Source organism: Anser brachyrhynchus, assembly GCF_964034855.1.
Source record: "Anser brachyrhynchus genome assembly, chromosome: 23".
NCBI lineage: Eukaryota > Metazoa > Chordata > Aves > Anseriformes > Anatidae > Anser > Anser brachyrhynchus.
This window is the reverse complement of record NC_137716.1, coordinates 7,832,587-7,848,098: the sequence shown is the minus strand read 5'-3', so window position 1 is coordinate 7,848,098 and position 15,512 is coordinate 7,832,587. Positions and strand designations below refer to the sequence as shown.

The 15,512-nt window shown below is 54.5% G+C and overlaps 1 protein-coding gene across 4 annotated transcripts; it reads right to left on the bottom strand.

The window, feature by feature from the left end:
- Nucleotides 1-487: 487 nt before the first annotated feature.
- ACER1 (alkaline ceramidase 1) lies at nt 488-13,599 on the bottom strand. Of its 4 annotated transcripts, none has more exons than XM_080566464.1 (7): nt 13,263-13,599; nt 11,241-11,340; nt 4,392-4,506; nt 3,878-4,016; nt 2,672-2,809; nt 1,914-2,051; nt 488-1,103 (listed from the first exon to the last, which is right to left on the bottom strand). In XM_080566464.1, exons 2-7 carry the CDS (start codon nt 11,331-11,333, stop codon nt 935-937), a joined length of 792 nt encoding a protein of 263 aa, XP_080422590.1. In that variant the 5' UTR covers nt 11,334-11,340; nt 13,263-13,599; the 3' UTR covers nt 488-934. The 4 variants fall into 4 exon arrangements, with proteins under 4 accessions (XP_080422590.1, XP_080422587.1, XP_080422588.1 ...); XM_080566461.1 differs by having other exon boundaries at nt 11,241-11,344; nt 13,263-13,598; XM_080566462.1 differs by lacking the exon at nt 13,263-13,599 and adding an exon at nt 11,482-11,742 and having other exon boundaries at nt 11,241-11,344.
- Nucleotides 13,600-15,512: the final 1,913 nt, after the last annotated feature.

Genomic DNA, 15,512 nt, shown 5'->3' with positions numbered 1-15,512 from the left:
ATGGTTTAACTTGTCCCTGTAATGCAGCAAGGCTCGGAGAACAGCAGCACATCCCACAGCCACAGGAGCAACTTCTTTGCCATCATGCTTTGGGGAGAACCTGGAAAGTATTGCTCTGTACCCTTGGCACAGCAGCGGTCTTTCTCTGAGGCTTTACATCTTCTCTCTGTCCTTGCAAATGTGCTGGCACATTTATCTAATATTCTAGCTCCTCACCTCGCCCTCTGCCACCAGCCAGCATTTTTGGTAAGCAGGGGAGTGTCCAAGTTACACAGTGGGAGCTGTCAGAGCTGGGGAGGAACAAGGGCCGGAGGGGCTGAAGAATGGGTAGAGCCTAGGGTAGAGCACCTTAAGAGGCCAGCAGAGCCTCTTGGGCTGTCACTCAGGAGGATTTCCCCAGATCAGAATGAGCTTTGGCTGCCTTGAGTGACTGTCAGATAAAGGGGCATATGGTGCAGTCAGGGGAAAGGAAGGGATACAGTGCAAGTCAGTGTCCGTTTCTTTAATGCACAGCTCTCCTGAGCAAAACCACATCCATCAATAAATAAAATTAATAATAATAATTAGAGCAGCCCCAACAAACCCATCTGTCACCAGTTAGGCTTCTGTCTTCTCGGCTGCGCCCTTGTCAGCAAGGGGTGCCGCAGCTTGACTAATGCAGAAGACACAGAAGAAGCACTGTCTCCCTCCCCTTCTCAGGGGGGATCCGCTGGAGAAGGAGATCCCGGAGGTTGCTCTGGGCAGTCTTCCAAGACTGGGGACTCCCACCCTCCTCCATGCCCAGCATCACGAGGCCTCAGCTGCTCCCTGCCCCATCCACTAGCCACCTTGCCCTTGTCCGAGGAACAGGCACACAGCCGAGGTGTTCCTCATGCAGACGCACGTGTGTACATCACGCACCCCGTGCCCGAGGGACGCCTGAGGGCAGCCGGCTCTAGCACTGCTTGTGGGGCTCCTCCAGGGCAACGTAAGGCACCACGACAGGCCAGGAGTCACTGGGCCAATATCCCAGCTTTGGTTTGAATGTTGGCATCTCGTAGTTGACGTCAAAGTAGATGACCAGTGGGAAGCAGTAGAGGAGGGACACAGCTATCAGCACGTGCCTGGCAAGAAACCCAAAAAGACATGTGTGGGACAGGGTAACTCAGCCTGCCCCTCATGCACCTTGTGACGGTGTATGGCTGGTGCTGTCACTGTGAGGCTACAGCCAGGGGGTATGGCAACAGCCGGCAAAGGTTCCAGACCCATGATGCACATTAGAGCTGCAGGGAATGCGGGTCCTGCAGGGCTCGTGCCTATGGGGAAATCCCAGAGGAGCTCTGTGGGCTGGGGCTGGGCAATTCCCTGCACAGAGAGGATGGTGTGACACATGGGACTTAAACCCCAGACCAAACCACCCATTTCACCTTGCCTAGCTTAGCTCGGTCTGGGTATCCAGCCCAGTCATCCCAGTGATCTGTGAGAATGAATCTGAGAATGCACGCTGGGCATGGCACTTACAGCAACACTTGGGCAGGCGCTGAAACATCTTGCTCAAGCAAATCACTGTCTTTCAGTTTGGATATTAAAGTAAAGAACATTGCACTTGACGTTGCTACCTGGGAGCAGATGCAGTGTTTTGAAAGCAAGAAGCTTAGCTGGAGTAGTTTTAGAACAATTTCACTTGCAAAACACCGTTTGGCTGGTGCGGAGGAGGTAAGGGATATTAAGCAGTGATTAAGGCAAATCCTTGGGCTGAGGCCAGGGTGAGGAGCAGCATCGATAGTGACAGAGGAAAGGGGAGAGGGCTGGGCAGAGATACAGCTGCTTCTTCGTCAAGTATCACATCCCTCCTGCCCTTCCTCATCCTCCGTGCCCCTTCAGCTCCTGAAATGTCTGAGCCAGGCTTCCTGCCTCTCCACTGGAGCTCTTACCAGAAGCTGTGGAAGTAGGGGAAGCTGATCGCCTGCCAGAGCCAGCAAAGCCACCTGTCACTTAACCAGCTGGTGATGGCCAGTGCCCACCACACGACCATGGCTGCAGCCATCCGGTGAACCCGTTTGTCATTGCACCTGGAAGACACAGTGAGAGGAGAGGGAGAAGGAAAGGAAAGTGAGTGAAAGTGAGTGCCGGAAGAAAAGTGAGTGAAAGAGGGCCGGTAAGTTCTTGCTGCAGGTACTAATGCAACAGGGCAGAACTCAGTGGGTTTCTGCTGGAGACTATTCATCAGACCACAAGAACTGGAGAAGTGTGGCTCTGGTGAGAGGGTTTCTGACTTTCTGTGGGTGAGGATGATGCTCAGAGATGCTGATGCACCTTTGCCTTTCTCCATGGATCCTGATGGGTTCCCCCCGAACCCATGCTGGCTCCCAAGTCCCAGGCTAAAGGGGTACGAGCTGCAGATGGCAGCTGAGGAGAAGATGTACTTGGCCCATCGACTGCCCCATGCTGCATGGCACCTGGGTCAGACATCCTTCTTGTATCCCACTGCCCACAGCCCTGCCTGTGCCTCTTCCCAGGTCCCTCCCAGGCTGCCCCCATCCTTTGTACAGCTGATAGTCCAACGTGTGCCTGAAGAACCCTTGGACTCCATTCACTGTTGTGCACTGAGCTGTGCAGAGTCCCTGCTATGTGGCAGCCTGCCAGGAGCGTGCAGCGGACCTGCAGATGAACCTCTCAGCCTCCTCCTTACTTTTTCAGCTCACACCATGTCAGGTACAGCAGGTGGAAGGCGATGCAGTTGAGTGCATAGGCGTTGAAGGCTGGTTTGATGAAGGACATCAAGGTACTGACCACAGTGGTGACACCACTCAACCAGAAGAAATGCTTCCTAAAGGGGAGACAGAGTAGACAGAGTTGGGAGTGAGTTTCAGTGTCCCCAGGGTTCGCAGTACAGCAGGTGAAGGATTGGAGAGGTCCTGGTCGTTGCCTGAGAGAGGAAGCCACTCCCCAGCACCTCCAACCTGTTTGCACGTGGCCTGGCAGGAAGGCTGGGGTATCTGCTCCCTCTTTCTCAAGAAGAGAGCAGAAAAGGGCTCTGCCAAAGGTCCCCCGGTTAGTCCAAGGTGGAGCTGGGAACACAGCCCAGGAGGCGACTTGTGCCCTGTCGTGGCGATGCCAGGGACAGGCGTGGAGGCAGAGGCATGGAGCTTTGCACAGGGAAGGGTCGCAAAGCGGGGCTTCGGCAGTGCAAACATGCAGATTCGGGCTGACTGAACAACAATGGGGCTCGGAAAGGCCTTTCACATGCAAATCCCTTCCCAAGTCCCTTCCCCTCTCCCTGCCTCCCCCAGCCATGTCTCCACAGTGAACTCCTGGTGACCTCCTCGTTGGCATGGGAGGAGCAGACTCGGAGCAGGCTTTTGCACGGCTTCTGGGCTAGCTCAGAAGGCTCCAGCAAGCCTGCCAGGATGGGAGCATCCTCCTAGCAAACCCCTGCTGAGCTCCTCTTTCTGTCGATCTGTGCTCGCCCGGTCTCCCCATCCATCCTGCTGAGCTGCCCTAGCCCTGCTGCAAACATGGAGTGTTATCTTGTACCAGCTTGGCCTGTGGGAAACCCCATTAACCTTCAGGGAAAGCTCTCTGTGGATGGCAGGGGATGCTGTGACAGTTAGTCAGCGTGGGTAATTGAATGTCAGTGCTCAGGAACACTAATTTCCTAGTTGGTATAAAGCCCCCAGGTCCTGCATGTCCCCAGATGGTTCTGTGCTCCCCTCCAAAAATTTACACAAACAGGAGCAGTCCCCATGTTCCTAACAGAGCCATCCCCAGGCTTGCCCACTCCAGCCACACCACCTGCAAGGAGCAGCTTGCCCAAATCTCTGCCTTTTGAAACCGTTCATGCAAAGTCTCCTGCACAGCTTCGTGAAGACAGCAGCTGTGTCCCAATGAGTCGTACCTGCTCTTAATGCACCTGGGGAAGTAAACCTTTGGGTACCAGAAGGAATACGCCACAGCCAGCGTCCAGAGGATGGAGAGCTCATCCAAGAGCTGTCCCACATAGCTCAGAGTCATGTGGAAGTACATGGAGAAGACACCTGTAAGGAGCAAGGACAGCTTGTGTCAGCAAAACTCTGTGCTAGCAGAAGCCAACCTGGCCTGGGAAGTACTTGGGGACAATTCCTAAAGACACGCCATTCCTGAAGGGCAGGGCATGGACCTCGGCATGGATGGAGGCCTGAATGAGTCTGTTCACAGAGCACCGCAGGGTTTTACCAGGCTGGAAGCTGTGTGCCCACAGCCAGTGGGAGCCATGAGCTGCAGGGCTTCACACGGAAATGGCTGTCCAGTTTCCCACCCCAGCTTGTTCCTGTGCTTTGGCCACTAAAAACCAGTCTCCAAAGCTAAAGGTATCATGGATAAATGGTCAGGTACTCTGGCCACCTGCCTGATCTCACGATGTTGGCACTCACCTACGCAGAGGAGCAGACCAGAGACAAAGTACATGGGCACAGCGCGCTGCTGGCAGTACTGCCGGTTCAGGTAGAGCAGGGCAGCCGAAAGGACAAAGAAGCTTACATTGCTGATCTGGAAAACAAGAGGCACATTCAGCTTATTGCATGATCTTGGGCAAGTCCCATCCCACCTTGTGCCTCCGTATCTCCCCATGCGAAGAGGATACTGATCTCTTGTGGAAAGCATCGCGTGGAGGCAGGTATTGCTCTTGGCACAGGAGTAGGGCAGAGGCGTTTCTCGAGACGCAAGGCTGGAACTGGAAGGGCAGCTATTGCTGCGACAGGTGGCTGCAGAGGGCTGTGCCCTCTGTGCAAGTACCTCTGAGGACAGCAAGCCCAGGGGAAGCTGCTGTGCCCCTTTCCGATGATGGTTCAGCTTTGGCTGCCCAGCGTATTCAAGCCATGGCTCTGCTGTTTGAAGCCATCTCCTGTGGCACGGGTGTGCCAGAAGCTCCCTAGCTGGTTGCTGCCCCCCTTGGTCAGCAGCCACCCCACTGCGAGGGGCTGGTGGGCACGTGGAGCTGGGCCACGCTGCCAGCTGCAGCCAGGGAAACCGTCGTGTGCTGGGCACGGGCGCAGGACCAGCAGGAGATCAGAGGTGGGAGCTGGACCTGGGTGCCACCCTCTGGTGGCAGGTGCAAAGCCACCTGGCCTGGAGGGGAAAGGACTCCGGACACCAGTAATTACGTGAACTCATAAACCTCCTTTGAACATACTTTGCAAATGAACGCAGCAGGATTATTCGTCCCTGTTTGCTACCTCTGAAAAACTGCTTCGTTGACAGGCTTCGTTCTGTCTGGGGCAGAGGGGATGGTGCTGGGGCTCAGCCTGCTGCTGACAGTGCCAATGCTTCAGGGAACAGCAGGCGCTGATGGGGAAAATGTGGGAGCTGGGGAGGAGCAGGGAGTGCCCGAAGCCTGGACCCATCTGCTGGATCAGGCATTCTCCACCCTGCAGCAATGAGGGAAAGAAGTTTGAAAGTTCCCTTACCTCTGTGGGTTCTTAGCTTGGCACTTTCGCTTGATTGTGCAAACCCAGTAAAGGGGATATCACAGGGAAGTTCGGGCTCCCCAGGGGAAACCTTTACTGCTCATGGAAGGTTGGGGCTCTGGTACCACGTTTTACCTGCAGGCAGCTTTGTGGGGCTTTGGAAGAGCAGGGCAGAGCCATCTGCTGTGGTGCCATTTGGCCAGCCACCAGGATGACTTTTATCTCGCCCTGCCAGTCCTTTTCCTTTCATCTTCCAGCCAGACGCCGTCCCAGACCCCAGGCCTGGAATCTGACCCCACAGCTGGAGTCTCACCCCTCAGCAGCCCCGGCGTGCTCCAGGTAAATTGCAAAATCGAAGCTTGGCTTGTGGTGTCCCGTGGGATCTGAGTTTACGGTAAGAGGGCTGCAAATCACAGGGATGTTGTCATATGTATGAAACACACCCTCTCGTATTCCAGGGGGAAGCACATTTCACACTTAATGTAAGGCCTCTATTCCCTTTAACACACAGAGATCAATCCTGAATTTCACCGCGGTTTTCACAAAACGAGTTGATGCGCCTATTAATAGCAATTCTCAGGCCAAATGTATTGGTTTTCTACAGGTGCTTAGAGCCAAATCCAGGCCTGTGTCCTTTCCAGCTATGAGAAGGGAAGTGCTGATCCCACTTGCATGCTTGAGGTCAAACATTTCGGAAATGATCAAGAAACCAAACCGCATATTAAAGTAAAAACTGCGTTGCAAACACTTCTTTTTTTTTTTTTTTTTCCTGTGAAATGGTTAAAGAGGCTTTTGGAAAACAGGTGGGGATGGCAAAAAGAGAGCAAATGCTTGCAGAAGAGGCAACAGTGCAAGTGCCAGCACGCACGACAAAGTGAGGAAATGCAGGAATTTGAGATTGCATATAGGGAGGTCTGAATCCCTGCTGCAGTGGGCATTGCAACAGTGCCATTAATTACATGATAGCAACATTATCGCTTCATTAACTCCGTATCAGAAGTGCAAGATCAGATATCAGAAGGGAGTGATAACCGGGGGATCTGTGCCAGCAGAGTTGTGGAGGTTGCAGTGATTCCTCACGGAGCAGCCAGGCTCAGAGCTTAGGGGAGAACCGCTAGAAAACCGCAGCTCGGGGGTGACACGGGGTCTTCATCACTCATCGGATCCTAGCCCTGATTTTGCAAATGCTGTGTTTTATCATCCCTTTAAGATGTGGCAATCTCCATCTCTAATTTGGCTGGAAGGGATTTGCTCCCAGTGCGAGCACCGGGAAGTTTTTCCAGAGTCTCTGCTCACCCTTAGCCCCCCAGCACAGCTTCTGCTTGTACCTGGCTCACTCTGGCAGGGAGGCAGCGCCTCACTCCGCCTGCCCTGGACGGGAGACAAGAGATTGGTGCCGGAGCCAAGGCGTGGACTGACCTGCAAGAGCTACTGAGCCCTGCAAAATGACCGTGCGAGCTCACAGCCGTGTCCCACTTCCTAATGAGTGTGAGTTATTGCTCCAGGTGCCTGAGCCAAGCCTATGCTGGCATTTGCTTCTTTCACTAGGAGCAAAGCAAGACTGGGATCAGTGACATGGCTCTAATCCTGGTGCATTAACAGGATCATGGGAAAGGCCCCAGGGTCTGTGCAACGCACACTGTGCAGCCTAAAAGGAAGGGAGAGACCTGCAGAGAACCTGTCTGCTTCTCCATCCACAGCAGGGTGAGAACGAGCCTCTGATGTGGACTGGGACACCAGGAGCTGGTTTGCAGAGCTCTACCTGCCCTGTGAGCATGGCAAGGGGACAACAGCAGCCTGGGTCCAGAGGAGGACCTCAATAACACCCAGAGGCAGGAGCAGCTCTGCTACAAAGACAGGCTGGGAGCTGGGGGCGTTCGGAGAGAGAAGGCTCCGGGGAGACCTCACAGCGGCCTGCCAGTGCCTGAAGAGGCTGCAGGAGAGACGGGGAGGGACTCTGTGTCAGGGGGTGTAGGGATAGGACAAGGGGGGGGGGGGGGGGCTTGAAATGAAAAGAGGGGAGATTTAGATCAGATAGAAGGAAGAAATTCTTCCCCCTGAGGGTGGTGAGGCCCTGGCTGAGGCTGCCCCGAGGAGCTGTGGGTGCCCCATCCCTGGCAGTGCCCAAGGCCAGGCTGGATGGGGCTGGGGGCAGCCTGGGCCGCTGGGGGGGTCGTGCCCATGGCAGGGGTGGGACGGGGTGGGCTTTGAGGTCCCTTCCAACCCAAACCTCTCCATGCTTCTCTGATCCTGTGATTTTCTGCAGTGAAAGGATATTTCTAAAAGCCTCGTTGGAGCGCACTCATACACTTAAAGGCCAACAAACCAGCTTTAGCTAACAGAAAAGCCCACGGGGCCAAAGACAGAAGCGAGTATCTCAGAGGCTATCCAGACCTGTATAGCAAGTTCCTAATAGCCAGCCCTGCGCGCCAAAGCTGAGGCTGCCTGCCCTGCCATCGCAGTGTCACACCGGTGCTTTGGGGCAGGAACAGCGTGCAGCGTGCGGGGCGAGGAGCTGCCCTTCTGCACAGGAGCTGCCGGGCAGGCGAGCACGGGAGGCGTCCGTGCCGCCACAGGGCCGTGCAGGAAGCCAGGGCGTACAGCACGGCTCTGACACGCTCGGAAGTGAGTGCTTCTCTGGGCGTATCTGGGTGATTTGCACCTGCAGTCGGGCTTATCGGCATTGATCGATGAAGTGTCCGGGAGCTCTGGATATGCAGCAGTGTCAGAGCTCCTGCTGCTTTGCCAGAAACTGCTGAGGATCTAGAAGTCGTTACCAGCATCCTCATCAGTCATTTCAGGAAAGAAAGGAGGGTAGAATGACAGGTCCCTGACGGATGACCCTCATGTAGCACAATACTTTTCTCCTACAAACAGCCAGAAGACAATAAATTTCTGGGTCACTGAGTCACTATAAATAGTTGGCACTTTGTTGCTGAACTGCAGTATGATCATGAGCCACAAAGTATTAATTATTAGGGACTTAATGATATTGTTTACATTCTCCGTTCATACCCCCAGTGCTTATTTCTAATGAAAAGCATCCAATCCAAGCAGGGCTGAGAGTGAGTGCGGCTGGCACAGAGCAATTCTCAGCAGCACATTGCTGCTGCTGGCACAAAGCTACCCGACCTGAGCCCCGGGCAGCGTTGGGAAGAAGACGTTGCAGGGGATGCTCCATTAGGAAGCCCCGTTGGTTTAGTGGTGCAGGAGCCTTGGGTAGGAGCTGGCTGGATTCCCAGCTCGTCTAAAACTCTGGCAAGCCGATGCTGAAGTCGATATTAAGATAATTGTCTCTGGGCAGAGCAGAGAGATAAGGCCCATAAAGCCTGCCGCAGGGAGGAAGCAATCTGAACGTGGGTACCAAATGAATGGAGGAGAGAAGGGAGAGAGACCAGGGCAGTTGAGATCGCATCTGAGACGGTGCCCTGAGCCCAGGCTGGGTCTGCAGCATGCTGCCAGCCGGCAGGGCCTGCAGGAGATCTCAGCCTGGTCTGATTTCCGTAGTCCCCTCGTTAGGGCACATTGCAAGGGACGTGGCTGTGTGAGGGAGCCCGAAGCACGGAGAGGGCTCCCCCAGTGCTGCTGCAAGGCTGAGGCAATGCCAGCCAGTGTGCGAGGACTGAGGGGTGATGCCCATTTGGTGATTATCCTGCCTGCTTTTGGTTACCAGGTCTGGCCCTGAGCATGGCGTAGCTTTGGGGGATGCTGTCAGATGCTCAGACAGCAGCGCTTTCGTGTAGGGTTGCTCTTTTTTCTCCCTTTGCTTGGAGAGAAGACCACACACCAGCCCTGGTGCAAGGCATGTCTCGATCTCTGCTGCTTCCCTAAACAGGAATCACACCTTAAGCCAGAAACTGCAGGAGTGGTACCATCCGCTCCTCCACTGCACAGGCACTTGGCTGAGCTCCTCGGGTTGGTAAAAGTGAACCTGGCAAGAAGGAGATCAGCACAGGGACAAAAGAAGCCCTTTCTCGGCTGGGAAGAAGGTGCCCCATGTTCAGATCAGGGAGGAACAAGGGCTAGTTTAATACCAGAAAAAATCCTGCGGGGTTTGCTCTGCCCTCATCGCTCAGCATCGCTCTATTTTGCACCTGCGCGGAGACGTGTGTTGGACAAGTTTTCCTGTCCTGGAGGGAAGCTGTGTCTGAGTCCTGCCACGTGGAAATTCATCCCGACAAGCCTGTGGCTCAATGCCGGCGTAGTGCGGAGGCACGGAGGATGGCTGCAGCTAGTAGGGACCTCAGTCCGGAACTAGGCACCGGGGTAAGGTTCTCAGGAGCAGCTCACAATTTAGAAGCCTTTGTCACACAGCAACCCAGAGTTAATGTTTTATGGGAATTGGAGGACTTTGGGTCCCAAGAAAGATAGTTATGCATCTGGACACACCGACTGGTGTCCAGCAGTATGCTGCAGGGAAGTCAAACACGTGAGTGCTTTTGTTGAGCTCCTGAGATGCTTCTTGGTGTGCTAAGGATCCTGAGCCACTTGGACCGGCTGGGTGTAAATCATGATCCTTGTGAAAATGGGGTCTCAGCTCCAAAGACACATTTGAAAAATGCTGCCTGTGTACTAAACTTGGAGCTTAGGCAAATGTATCTCCCAGCATGAATTCTGATTTTAGAAGCCTCACTTTCAGACTTCCTGCAGAAATCAGCCCCTTTCCAGTGTTGCCACCGAGACTCCAAAACTCAGAGGCATTTGGCATTTCCAGCTACATTTGACATGCTGCAGTGAGTATCAGTGATTTCTCCCCCCCCCTGCTCTGCAGCTCTTCACCCGTCCAGCAGGGATGCGGTGCCAGTGAACAGGTATCAGCACAACACATTCAACTGGATGCTGGAGGGGAGCAGGATTTGGTCTGGACCAGCAGATCTTTATTTGTTAACTGTCTCAAAGAGCAGGGACTAGACACAATGTGAGCATCCCTCCTCTGAGACCCCAGCAGGGCAATTAGAGCTGGGGAGCTGCGGGATTCAGGTGGAGGAATTATCATTATTATAGGCAATTTATTAAAAGCAGGAAATATTTTAAAAAAAAAAAAAGGAAAAGACATTTCCATGGGAAACAAGAAGTTCTAGTGTTAGACAGTAATTGCTAAAGGTTGTAAACAAGGCCTTTGGAAGGTTGTAAATCTGCATGCCTCACACCCCTGCCAGCCCATAATTGCACTGAGGCAGAGGGACGCGCTCGCGGACAGCGGTTATCTACCGAGTCCTCCGCAGACAAATGCGGGCGCATCCAGCCACGCTTAAGCCAGGGGGCTGCATTCGAGGGACTGGTGCTAGATGGAGCTTGGATTACAAAGGGGATCACAGGAGGTGAAACTGGCTCACTCGTCAGCTTTTCTCTGCCTGGAGTTCCGGATTCCCAACCTGCCCGACACGGTTCATGCAAGCACTGTCTCTCGTTTTGCCACTCCTGTACATTTAACTGGAATATATGAGCCCTGTATGGGACTTACCCCAGTTGGCAGGAGAGCTGCAGGACTGGTATAACAGGATCTCACAAATCTGGGCTAAGGAGCACTGCCAGACTGCTCAGTGGGAACTCAGCCCCACGCGTGCCCAAAGGATCCCCAGCCCCAGCCCGCTTGGTGGGCAGCTGCCTGCAGTACGCAACGAAAGCCCTGTGATTCACCTGAAGCTCAGAAAACGTTCCCCGCACAAACACCCTCCAACACAGGCACATTCAGAGGAGCAAGCAGCAGGAGAGGAAAAAAGGCTGCCCTGTCTCATCTCCCAGGTGCAGCTCCTGGGTGCCCCCAGCCGTCCCCCTTCACGCCCCCGCCTGCCCCTTGGACGCGCCTGCACTCACGGTGTTGTAGTACTCTGCAATGACTGTCGAGTGCTCAAAGTTGCCTTCACACCAGTCGACTTCGGCGCTCTGGTAGGAGAATATGCTCGGCATCGTCGGGCTGCCTTTGCAGAACGAAGAGGAGCGGGTTAGTTATGCAGCTGGGGAAGGAGCACGCTGCACACCCAAAGGGAAAGGGGAGACGCGCTCTGCCTGCCTGCCCCTTGCACACGCGCGTGCTCGTGTTGCACAGCATCCTTACCCTGCTATGAAAGACTCATCCTCTTCCCAGCACGTATCACATTGCAGATATTTCCTGCTCTCTCCTCACGATCAGGAGTAACAAATCACCCTAGGAAATGGTCTTGAACTCTGAGCCTGGGAACGGTCGTCGCAGCCCCATCCACGGCATTAACATCCCTCAGCGGGGGTCATCTCTGCCACATCATGCTTCCCCATTTCAGCCCTGCCCTTGTCACCCTGTCTTCTCCCTCTGCTTCACTTTCTTTATGACTCAGATCTCGCTGCCAAGAGGACTTCCCCACACCTCATGGGCTGTGCGCTACCTTTTGGGAGTGGAGCTCCACAGGGTTTATTGCTCATTGGCTCTGTCCTTGTTAGTCGTTTCTTAGCATCCTCCCCAGGGCTGGAGCTCGTCTTGCGCGGTGTGAGCACCAATATCATCCCTGGGTGTTCCCAGAGTCCTGGGGCACAGAGCAAAGGCCCGGGGATGTCTCATTGCCAGCAGTGATTTCCCTTTGTGTGCGCCTCCTGTGCAAGCCCCGTCCTTGCAGCTCAGTGAAAGGCATCAGAGCTTCATGCTCCGGGTGGCTCCGCACTGCAGGAGCCCCAGGACCTCTGGCAGAGGCAGAATCTGCATTTAAAAGCAGGATTCTAGAAAAAAAAAAAAATCTAACCTTTTTTTTCCATTATTCTTCCCCGTGCTAAAGACTTCCCCATCCTCAATGTGCACATCATTTCTCATCCCTCTTTCATTCCTCTGGAAAAGTAAAATTTTCATCAAGTTTCTCATTTGCCGCATTTTGTTAGAAATCCTTGAGGCTTTAGAGCTGTCCTAAAGGCTGACGGACAGCTAAAGAGATGGGTGCCAAGCTTAGGGGTGTTTGGGAACACCGTCCAAACCCCAGTGGCTGGGTATTTGGTATGCAAGAGCCCCAGAAAATCCCTGGAGCAGGTGGAGCCCTGGGCACACTGCAGGCTCCGCAGAGGGAGCAGGCGGCAGCGTGACACCGACCACGCCGACGGCATCCTGGAGCTCCTGAGGCACAGGCGGAAAGGGTCAGAAAGCAGAGCTTTCTGCTCTTCGAAAACCCTTTCAGCATTGAATCTAGCACAGGGAAGGGAAGTTTATCTTAAAATCACTCATCAGCTGGTGGTGTTCTTATGGAGAAACAGCCAAGTCCCTGTTTGCAGCGGTGCCAGCTGAGTAACACCACAGAGCTGAGCGGCGGCAGTAGGTGTGCAGTGGTGTGAGGCAACCGCAGCTTCCTCTGCCTCTCTTCCCAAGAAGAATTTCAAAGGGAGAAAGCCGGGAGTAGCACTAACACAAACAAGCTTGTCTACAGGCTCCTGCTTCTACCGAATAAACTGACTTGTGGATAAACCTCCACTGCTCTTTTCCAATTGCAAGTTCGCGATGCCCCCTCGGTGATCCAGGCTGGGGGGTTCCCCAGTGCAGCTGAGCCCCAAGCAGCACGAAGTAGACGGCAGGCAGATTGGGCTGAGGTCTGACTCTTTGTGATCCGTGTTTCCGCGTGCTCATCTGCACTGCAGCGACCCTCTCCCGATCCCCGGTGTTCTGCGTTATGTGCTTACAGCAGTGCAAGCGGTTGCACCGGGTAAGAGCAGAATCAGACCCAAGAGGGTAAAGCCCATCTCCCAGCTGAGCTGACCTCAGTCAAGAGGTGGCGAGGGGACGGTGGAGACATGAGGCAGAGGCAGCAAAAGGGAAGGGAAAAGCAGCGCCCAGAGCACCCAGCGGCCGCTCACTCACTGCTCACCTCTCACCCCAGCCCAGCTTACCTGTGTTCCCTTGGGACGGAGCACGTGGAGAGGTGAAGTGTCAGGAGCTCCAAGGTTTCCAGCAGAGCTGGAGCCACAACCTGCCCGGCCACCCTAGCTCTGCAGGAGCACCCACGGCGTGAGCTCACCGGGAGCAGCCGCCAGGAAATAGCCTTGCTCTGACTCTAGGGACAGCTTTGGGATGCGAAGAGAGCCATGAGCACCCTCCAGGCAAAGCTCCCAGTCCCCCAGAGGAAACATATTGGCTGGAGGGTTTATATCTGTGCTCCCAAATGGGCAGGGGCACAGAGGGAGGGCAGAGAAGCGTGAGCTGGAAGGGTTGGAAGAGCGGGTAGAAATGCAGTCTGAAATCATCAGCGTGCCCCTAGGCAGGTTACCTGCGCACGCGCACACGCCCCAACCCTAACCCTGTTTCTCCCAAGGGAGGGACCGAGCTGTACAGCCTCCCTTCGAGATCTGGTTAAAAAACAATAAAACAAATTTCACCCAGAAACAAACACTCAGCAAGCTGATGCTGCCTCATTTTCAGGGATTAAATTTGAGCCACTTTTCAACTTTTCCCCAATTGCTGCTATACATTATGTTCCCCAAAATAAATCACACTTCCTCTAGCTGGTATATTTTGTTATTTAGTTAAAGAATTGGCTGAATGGGACACCTTTGGGTGACTGCTTTGCAAACCTTTTCCTCTGGAATCCCATTCAGGATACCATGAAAATTGGCAGCGATTATACTTTTCCCAAAGACCAAAATCTTTTTCCTCTACATAGGGTTGGGAGAAGAAGAAACATGTTGCTTTCTTAAACATAAAAGCTTATTATTTGGCCAGCTCCTCCTGTTGGAGCAGGGGAGACGCCGGGCTCAGCATCACCAGGCAGGGTCCAACCAAGACCTGAGGTGTCCCCATCCCTGTCTGTGTCCTTACTGAGGGTCACAGCTGCCTCTGCTGTGACATTTCCAGGCATCCTGGGCTGGATTTGCCCTGAGGCCTGGCTCTCTGGGAAGCTTAGCCATTTATTTTTATACTTCTATAAAAAGGAACTCACCTGGGAGATGCCAGGGCTTACAAAAGCCTCACAAATCCACATAGATTTTGAAATGAGAGGGTAATTAACCTCTGAAACAGTTTATCTTACAACACGGTTGAGTCGCCGTTACATGCGACTAAGTCGAGGCTGGCTGTCTTTCTAGGACAGACGCCGCGGCTCGATGCAGGCGCTCAGAGCAGCGAGCTGCTCCCTGCCCTGGATGCCTGCACCACAGTGCTGGAGGAGCACGGGGGGGGAATTTGCTTCTCATTCGATTCCAGCTCCTAGATGAACCACGGGAGTACGAGACGGATGGGCGCGCGTGCTGAAGGAAGGCACCCGGTTCCCCAGGGGATCGCAGCGAGAAGCAAGCGCTGGCTCGTCCCTCACACCACGGGGGGAGGCAGCCAAGGGCCAGTCTCCACCAAGGAGGGGATTTGGAAATGAGGCAGGTCATCGCCAGGCACATGATGCCTGGCTCATGCAAACGTCTTTGAAAACAATGAGTTTTCCCACCCCAAAACCTCTGGCATCCTTGGCATGACCAACGCACATGAGCATCACTGATGTGTCCTGTGCTACACAGCAAGTAAGTAACCGGGGAGGATGTCAGGAATCTGCATCTTCCCTGATTCATCAGTAAGCAGCGTTCAGGTCACAGGGAGAGAGGCTGATTTCCTGGTGAGTCTTCCGTCCGGCTCCACCTAATGGCTACAGCCTCCTGCCTGTGGCCAGCAGGGCCTGGGGCTGGGGGGTGGGCTGGAGGGGGGGGGGTCCTGTTCAGATGTGTCACTTCTGCCCCCGGATCCACAGGGAAACCTCACAGGGGAGGTTTGTTCCTCACCCTCTCCCCTCAGCTCTTCCCTCCTTGCTACCCAGGACTGATGCCATTGTGCAGGACCCCACATCCCGGCAGCATCCCGGGCTTCGTGGGGCAGGAGTTGCTGTGATGTGGGAAGCCCCTGGGCCAGCTGGGAGCTGGCAGTGGAAGCGGCTGGGACTTCTGCAGGATCCGAGCCTGCAGCCTCAGGGTCCGGCTGCTCACTGAGCCCGGCCCTCCCCTGCCTTGTCCCACGGCCCCTCACGTGGAGGTTTCCACCTGGACTGCTGGTGACGGGGAATTTAGCTTTAAAAAGCCCATCTGGAGAACCTGTGGCTCAAAGACACGTGCCTGCATTCGTTGCCCTGCTCAGTGTGGGGCTGGGACTGCCGGCAGAGGGGC

Coding starts and splice junctions, on each gene's coding strand:
- ACER1 (XM_080566464.1), bottom strand. CDS start 11,333: ATGCCGAGCATATTCTCCTACCAGAGCGCCGAAGTCGACTGGTGTGAA. Junction 4,017..4,391: donor TGGTCTGCTCCTCTGCGTAG/GTGAGTGCCAAC, acceptor TGCTCCTTACAG/GTGTCTTCTCCATGTACTTC. Junction 2,052..2,671: donor ACATGGTGTGAGCTGAAAAA/GTAAGGAGGAGG, acceptor TGTGTCTTCCAG/GTGCAATGACAAACGGGTTC.